The sequence below is a fragment of the Pollachius pollachius genome (assembly GCF_949987615.1).
Source record: "Pollachius pollachius genome assembly, chromosome: 10".
Taxonomy (NCBI): Eukaryota; Metazoa; Chordata; class Actinopteri; order Gadiformes; family Gadidae; genus Pollachius; species Pollachius pollachius.
The window spans coordinates 23,803,744-23,812,722 of NC_136943.1; the positions used below are offsets into that span (position 1 = coordinate 23,803,744).

Consider the following 8,979-nt stretch of genomic DNA (forward strand, 5'->3'; position numbering starts at 1 on the left):
TTTGAATTTTTCATTATTTCTTACCGAGTTATCAATTGCCTATTTGCAACTCGAGTGGGCAAGATACATGCATACTTCTAATATTACTATTCTATGCTACTAGTAAACTAAGAGTTACAATTATATACTAATATTATTTGTAATAAAAGTAATAACGATTCTAATAATAATAAAAATAATCCTGATGATAATGCTAATTCGTCTTTTTTGAATACAGTAGGACTTTTAGAATTCAAACATTTGTTGTTGTAATTGTTTTGGTAATTACGTTGTTATTTATGCATGGATTTATGTATATTAATGTGAACAATAAGGTCTCCGGTGCACGTGGCTGTCGCTGTGTCCTCTCTGCTCAGCGGGATGTGGCGCGAGGCGGATGGGATCAGATATCGGTCACCGCCACCCTCAGAATCTCTTGACTCAGCATCACAATGACACAAATCCATAAGGCTGGCACAAATAATGTCACCTCTATTGAGCCAAAACAGAAACAAACCAAACATTAGAATTAAGAATATTTAGATAATACACAAAACATCTTCGACATTGATACCTTCAAATAGCCTACAGTTTTTAGCCATAACAATGTTGTTTAGGGCGATAATGCTCTTGCTGAGTAGACCTTTGAAAGACTTTGTAAAACACCAATGACGGTTTTGAGTGTGTTACTGTTTTTATTACCTTTTTCACTATTAGGGCCTCCTCTTTCAGTGGTCCTCCATAATGCCTGATCTTTCCCCCCTCCTACCCTCTCCTATAATGCCTGATGTTTCCCCCCTCCTGCCCTAGGGTCAGGGTTAGGGTCAGAGGTCCTCTATAATGCCTGATGTTTCCCCCCTCCTACCCTAGGGTCAGGGTTAGGGTCAGAGGTCCTCTATAATGCCTGATGTTTCCCCCCTCCTGCCCTAGGGTCAGGGTTAGGGTCAGAGGTCCTCTATAATGCCTGATGTTTCCCCCCTCCTGCCCTAGGGTCAGGGTTAGGGTTAGGGTTAGAGGTCCTCTATAATGCCTGATGTTTCCCCCCTCCTGCCCTAGGGTCAGGGTTAGGGTCAGAGGTCCTCTATAATGCCTGATGTTTCCCCCCTCCTGCCCTAGGGTCAGGGTTAGGGTCAGAGGTCCTCTATAATGCCTGATGTTTCCCCCCTCCTGCCCTAGGGTCAGGGTTAGGGTTAGGGTTAGAGGTCCTCTATAAGGCCTGATGTTTCCCCCCTCCTGCCCTAGGGTCAGGGTTAGGGTCAGAGGTCCTCTATAATGCCTGATGTTTCCCCCCTCCTGCCCTAGGGTCAGGGTTAGGGTCAGAGGTCCTCTATAATGCCTGATGTTTCCCCCCTCCTGCCCTAGGGTCAGGGTTAGGGTTAGGGTTAGAGGTCCTCTATAATGCCTGATGTTTCCCCCCTCCTGCCCTAGGGTCAGGGTTAGGGTCAGAGGTCCTCTATAATGCCTGATGTTTCCCCCCTCCTGCCCTAGGGTCAGGGTTAGGGTCAGAGGTCCTCTATAATGCCTGATGTTTCCCCCCTCCTGCCCTAGGGTCAGGGTTAGGGTTAGGGTCAGAGGTCCTCTATAAGGCCTGATGTTTCCCCCCTCCTGCCCTAGGGTCAGGGTTAGGGTCAGAGGTCCTCTATAATGCCTGATGTTTCCCCCCTCCTGCCCTAGGGTCAGGGTTAGGGTTAGGGTCAGAGGTCCTCTATAATGCCTGATATTTCCCCCATCCTGCCCTAGGGTCAGGGTTAGGGTCAGAGGTCCTCTATAATGCCTGATGTTTCCCCCCTCCTGCCCTAGGGTCAGGGTTAGGGTTAGGGTCAGAGGTCCTCTATAAGGCCTGATGTTTTCCCCCTCCTGCCCTAGGGTCAGGGTTATGGTTAGGGTCAGAGGTCCTCTATAAGGCCTGGTGTCATGCCTCCCTGCTGTAGGTGCGGGGGAGGCGTTGTCTCTGGCGGTGGTGGAGGACGCCCTCATGAGGAGGCTGTTCCTGGGGTACCAGCGCTGGGTGAGGCCCATCCAGCGCGCCAACGACACTGTCAGGGTGCGCTTCGGACTCAAGATCTCCCAGCTGGTCGACGTGGTGAGGACACACGCACACACACAAACACACACACACACACACACACACACACACACACACACACACACACACACACACACACGTGAGTGTGGCTGTGTGTATATGTATATGTATATATATATGTATATATTTTTCCAGATATAGTAAATGTGTTATTCAACATGCACATGAGCATTCCAGCATATACATTATCCATATCATCAACAATTAAGCTTAAACAAATCTCCAAAAAAACAACTACACACAACTCATTCATATAGCAGATAGAGGAACACAGAATCCATTAAGAGAAGATCAAATTCAAGCTAAACTTGTAAAAAGTCACTAGGTGTAGCTCTGCAGACAGTTAAATAGCCTCAACGTTAGAAATAAAGGAGTTCAATAGTTAACAGGTAATTGCAATATAGTAATCAGTCGGTTCCATCAGGCTAGCTGGTTAGCTGCAGTGTTAGCAAAGCCCTTCACTCACAGTGTGGCGCTGTCCAGGCTGCTGAATAGATCTGGGCCTTAAAGGGCCGCTATTATACCACCAGGTGCGAGTGTGACTATCCATTACAATCTGTTTGAAAGTCTGCCTTTTCCTTGTGCCGTAGTGACCTTACAACTGGGCGTATCCCCCTAGATTGGTTTTCTATAGATAAGTAACATTTGCTACAATCCACTGGGTAGGCTGGTAGACCGATCTAACTAGCATACATGTAGGTGGACACTCCCAATTTTTGGCTTGTACTGGCTAATCACACCTGGTGGTATAATAGAAGCCCTTTAATGCTTTATCCACCACTCTGCATTGATATTCCAGAGACCATGGCAACGGTTAGATGACATATTAAAGAAACGTTCTTGAAATAAGACTTTACATGATATGCAGGGGTTGACACTAAGGTTTCAAAAGCACTTGCCCATCGGGCAAGTACAGGTCATGTTCGACTTGCCCGAATGTAATGTTCACTTGCCCAAATTAAAATCAGAATCGTGAATGGGCCTTTTTTGGCCAGGCACCTGGCCTACTTTTGGGGAACTCAGAAAACTCATCCTAGCTCAGACTGAAGCTGAATGTTAGCTTCCACATATGTACGTGTTTAAAAAATAACAAACTTCTTCTTTGTTTACTTATTTACCAAATAGTCACATCTTGCCATGAAGTGATTTCAGTCCACCGTTGCATCCTATTAAAGATATTTCCCAGTTATATGTAGACCTGCTTGCTTTCTTCTGGATTTTATGCAAATGTAAATAACTAAATGTCCAGTAGCAAAGATATGTTTTTTTTAATTTTCACGTTTCTTGTAAGTCTAACTAAACAATCACAATCGCGTTTATAGTAGTGTTGTCACGATACTGGATTTTCTAACTTCGATACTATACTTGGAAAAATATTGATATTCTATACCATTTTCGATACCTGGGGAAAGAAGTTTTTTTCAGGAAAGAACGTAACCAAATTAAATAGAGTACATCCCCAAAACTGCTAGGGCTATAATATTACATCTTGGTGCCAAAAGAAAGATTGTTGTGCAAGTGAAATATTCAATGTAGATACTACTTTACAGCATAAGTCGAAGATTACATTTCCACCTGAAATAATTATCAGCCATTACATACATCAGTGGGTATCACTGTCGTACTATGAGACACAAACAGGTAGATATCTTACCATTTTGACACTTGACACCTCTATTTAAAGTTCAGGGCAAATATAATCGAATGACACCAAGTCAAACATTCGCAAATACACATATGACCACTAAATTGCGCTGAAGAACAGGTGTTCTGATGAAGGCAATTTTACCTAATTAATTGTAAACACCATGTTTAGTTGCAAAATTTGGCCGCTGGTTTATCTGTTTATGGTGGTTTAATGAGATCAGATTCAACTTTGTCGACAAAAATCACAAAGGTAAAATTTCATTTTTGGTTGTTAAAAGAAAAGGGGAAATTTCTTCTTAAATTGTTATTTGTGAGATTTAGTCCCAGAATGATATGGTTTAGACTGTCGGAATCAGTGAAGGCTCATCTTTTATATAATATATGGTTTGTGCAGGTCCAATTTCGTGAAAAAGGTCGCTATTGCTGTGCATGTGCATAGTTATGAAACCCAAAACCATGTACCTGCATTTGCCTATGATTTTAAATGATTCTTTTGACTTTCCTTGGTAATCTGCTTTAATCTAAAGTACTTCAAAACCGCACTCCTCCATCATTACTCCGTCTACCTTCTCTACCTAAACCGGTCGCGCCGGTGTCACACCAAAATTGTACCGGGGGCAATATGTATTGTATTGAATTTAGCTAGTAAACTGAGTGTTTAAAGTGTATCATAGTCTAGCTAGCTTGTGTTAATACACTCAGTTTACTAGCTAAATGTGATTAAACAGTTAAATACAATACAAATATAAAGTTAGCAACGCTAATAAATGTAATTTGTAAAATAAGTGTTATCTGTTTAATGTTATTTCGTCTTGTGACGCTCAATGAATAAGCGCAAATGTTCATGAACCTTCTTACGTCATCGTTCGACGCGATCGTCCGTTGCCAGGCAACGTTCGACGCGATCGTCCGTTGCCAGGCAGGTTTGGAATTTTCGAACGCAGATTACGTAGGCGGTACATTTTTCGCCCCCCGGTACAATTTTGGTGTAACAGCGGAGCTGCACTGAGATGCTTGCTGTGTTGGCTAACCTTTAGCTAACACCGTCACACAGAGCATTGACACTAGTGCCGAATCACTGCCAGAGACCGCACTGCGAGTGAATGACAAGAGGCGGGGCTATGTTCGCGCTGTAGCGCTGTGTGTCTGTTAACTCGCTGTCCGATAGAAGAGAAGACAGCGCTCTGATCAATTGCAAATAGATCAAAAAAAGATCACTATAAAATCTATTTGGTGTGATTTTGCGGAAGAAAATTGTTGTTCTGCAGTTTTTAGAAACTCTTTAATAAATAGCCTTTATATGAACAAACCCTAAAAAATGCACTTGCCCTTTCGGGCAACCAGAAATCATCTCAACTTGCCCAACTATTATTTTTAGTTGCCCCAGGCAAGCGGGCAACAGTTAGTGTCAACCCCTGATATGTATTTCAGGGATTTAATCCACTGTAAGTCTTTTGCAAATATGCATTTTTCTTAAATGAGGAGTTATAATTCTCAATATTTGAACTAGAGGAGAGAGAGAGAGAGAGAGAGGCTACTGCTGGTACTCAGTATTAGATTAAGGTTCACCTCTGGTCTGTGTTAGCACAAAGACCTCTGAGTCACACTGACAGAGGAGGCCTGATCTGAACACTGTACCACTAAGTGGAGGACAGTCTGTCCCTCTCTTCTTATCCGTCTGTCCTTCTGTCTGATAATTAAACACTTCTCTGTCTTTTTTTTCTTTTTGTGCTTTAGGATGAGAAGAACCAGCTGATGACGACCAACGTGTGGCTGTGGCAGGTAAGGAGTCTTCTGGCCCTGCTGCGGTGAGGAGTGAACACTCAGACCAACCAGAAGAGGCTGAGATTTATCTCCCGGTTCTTCATGGTGACTCTTTGCTTTGTATGAGCTCATCTTACTGACCTAAATTAGGTTGATCATTGCCAATGCAAGTACCAATAAATAACTTGTCCAATAGTTTTGCTGTTGCTTGAATGGGTGCTTTCAGATGCATTAATTTAAGTTGGAATGAAACCAAAGTGGTACCTGTTATAGTTATTATTATTAATCGGAATTATTGTGTTTCTTTAATTAAGTAAAACCTTTTAATATATATATATATATATATATATATATATATATAAAAAGAAAAAAAAATACCAATAATCCTAAATCCCCTGTATAGTAGGTATGGAATATGAGTGGTATCGTGTACCTTCACCAGGAGTGGATCGACTACAAGCTGCGGTGGAACCCAGCGGAGTACGGAGGGATCACCTCAATCAGGGTTCCCTCAGAGAGCATCTGGCTTCCAGACATCGTCCTCTACAAGAAGTAAAGACCGCAGATAGTTAGACAAGCATAAAGATTAGGGATTCAACTTCCTTTTCAAGTTTACTCATTTACATATATCATTTGATGTAAGCAAGTGACAATAATCCTAATTCTTATTTGGATTGGGAGGCTTTACTCCATGATATTATGAGCCGTCTCCCCCTCCAGTGCGGACGGCCGCTTCGAGGGCTCCCTCATGACCAAGGTCATCGTCCGCCACACGGGGGCGGTCACCTGGACGCCACCTGCCAGCTACAAGTCGGCCTGCACCATGGACGTCACCTTCTTCCCCTTCGACCGGCAGAACTGCTCCATGAAGTTCGGCTCGTGGACGTACGACGGCAACATGGTGGACCTGGAGCTAGTGGCTCCCCAGGTCGACCGCCGCGACTTCTTCGACAACGGCGAGTGGGAGATCCTGAACGCCACGGGGGTCCGCGGCAGCCGGCGGGACGGCGTGTACGGCTACCCCTTCATCACCTACTCCTTCATCCTGAAGCGGCTGCCCCTCTTCTACACCCTCTTCCTCATCATCCCCTGCCTGGGCCTGTCCTTCCTCACCGTACTGGTGTTCTACCTGCCGTCGGACGAGGGCGAGAAGCTGTCGCTGTCCACCTCCGTGCTGGTGTCGCTCACCGTCTTCCTGCTTGTCATCGAGGAGATCATCCCCTCCTCCTCCAAGGTCATCCCGCTCATCGGGGAGTACCTGCTCTTCATCATGATCTTTGTCACGCTGTCCATCATCGTGACGGTGTTCGTGATAAACGTGCACCACCGCTCCTCGACCTCCTACCACCCCATGTCGCCCTGGGTGCGCCGTCTCTTCCTGCAGCAGCTGCCCCGGATGTTGTGCATGAGGGGCCACACCGACCGCTACCACTACCCCGAGCTGGCCCCCGAGAGCCCCGCGCTCAAGCCCCACCCCGGGGGCCGGAGTGGGAGGAGTCCGAGAGGAGGGGGGCACCCGGGGGGCCCTGCGGAGGGGCCCTGGGATGCCATGCTGCAGACGGCCACCTACTCTGTGCGCTACATCAGCCGACACATCCGCAAGGAGCACTTCATCCAGGAGGTAAAGGAGCACTTCATCCAGGAGGTAAAGGAGCACTTCATCCAGGAGGTAAAGGAGCACTTCATCCAGGAGGTAAAGGAGCACTTCATCCAGGAGGTAAAGGAGCACTTCATCCAGGAGGTAAAGGAGCACTTCATCCAGAAGGTAAAGGAGGACTTCATCCAGGAGGTAAAGGAGCACTTCATCCAGGAGGTAAAGGAGCACTTCATCCAGGAGGTAAAGGAGCACTTCATCCAGGAGGTAAAGGAGCACTTCATCCAGGAGGTAAAGGAGCACTTCATCCAGGAGGTAAAGGAGCACTTCATCCAGGAGGTAAAGGAGCACTTCATCCAGGAGGTAAAGGAGTACTTCATCCAGGAGGTGGTGACAGGGATCTACATGGTCCGATTGATTTAAAATCATATCCAAAGAGGAAATCATGAGTTTGATTTAAGATTGACATTTGTAAATGTAACTTTGCGGTTTTGTCTACTGTATATACTGTCTTATGCTATTGCCAATATTTATTTATTATAGCCATAAATTCAAGACAGGAAAACTATCAAAACCTAGACAGAAAGAACTAAAACACAATAGGACTAAAACCTTAAACTCTTCAAACAAATGAATTAAAAATAAATCTCCAAATCAATATTGAACAACACGGTCAAGTCAAGTCGGTTGTTTTTGTTTATCCCTCGGTCAAAGTTTCAGTCTAAAGGGGCTTCACAGGCCACACTTTATGATTGGCCCTAGTTAATCAGACAGATCCATCGTATTGTGATGATCCTGTTTTCTCTTCTTTCAGGTGGTGCAGGACTGGAAGTTCGTGGCCCAGGTGTTGGACAGGATCTTCCTGTGGGCCTTCCTCACTGCGTCCATACTTGGAACCATCCTCATCTTCACCCCAGCCCTACAGAAGTTCCTCTCGTCTCCTCCTCCGGTCATGATGAGGGAGGAGCCACCCTCCAACTGAGGAGCACCGGCCAGGGAATCCACGTTCAGAAGAACCATCTGGATCAAACCGGACATCCAGGAGGACACGATGCAGCCGGGAGGAGCATGGCGTCCTCGGAGTCTGTCCCTCGTCACAGATTGAGTCGACCCTTCGCTCCCCTTAGGACCTGATCTCTAATGTTAGTTTGGTCGACAACGAGCTGACTGGCAGCTAAGTAGCCTTGTGACAATATTATTGGTCTGTTTTACAGTTTTAGAACACTAGCAGATTATAGGACAAACATTACCTTCAGGAAGATCTTTCTCTGTTGTATAAAATATAATGCAGTAGTTGCCAACGCTTATGTAAGGCACTGAATAAAATTTTACTTCTTGTATTATGGCAAGAAGATGAAAAGGTAGAACTAAATTTTAGCTAGTTGCTAAGGGTGTTAACTTAACATAATTTATACTAATATGCACAAGACAACACCTTTGATTTGCAGTTTACAATATTTGTGTTGAAACATGATGTATCCATGTTAATCGTGAAATATATATATCATTTTTGTAGTAGTACTCCTAGAGTGCTGTTGGTGTTGGAGTATAGCTCAAATTAAATGCAAGGTACGTCATTAAGTTTAGGAACAAGTCCTTTGTCATTATGCCATGCAAGCAATATTTCAAAAATGTTTATTGCAGTTAAATAATGATTCCTGAATAACCCACATTTTTGGCTACAAAGTACAAATTGACAACTGGTAAATTATTACAGTTTTTCTCAGTCGTTTTAGTACATTACTCAGATCAGAATAAAAAATACAAAAACTACCTGAGCAATCTTCACATCATTGTGTCACTGGTGCACATCAAAAAGCAGTTTCACATTTCTTTGAACAAGTTGCAAATGCTTTGGTACATCCATGCAAATGATTATGTACAATTCTCTGCTCTTTCCTACATTATC

General features: G+C 44.3%; 1 protein-coding gene across 1 annotated transcript in view; it reads left to right on the forward strand.

The window, feature by feature from the left end:
• Positions 1–8,052, forward strand: part of LOC307081933 (neuronal acetylcholine receptor subunit non-alpha-2-like) — a gene marked incomplete at both ends in the record, with an annotated part of 8,178 nt that extends 126 nt beyond the window's left edge. The window contains 5 exons of the mRNA XM_079745305.1: positions 1,911–2,062; positions 5,450–5,494; positions 5,919–6,028; positions 6,197–7,097; positions 7,885–8,052. Of these exons, the coding sequence (XP_079601431.1) occupies positions 1,911–2,062; positions 5,450–5,494; positions 5,919–6,028; positions 6,197–7,097; positions 7,885–8,052 (1,376 nt within the window). The remainder of the gene's footprint in view (positions 1–1,910; positions 2,063–5,449; positions 5,495–5,918; positions 6,029–6,196; positions 7,098–7,884) is intronic.
• Between the last annotated feature and the right edge of the window lie 927 nt (positions 8,053–8,979).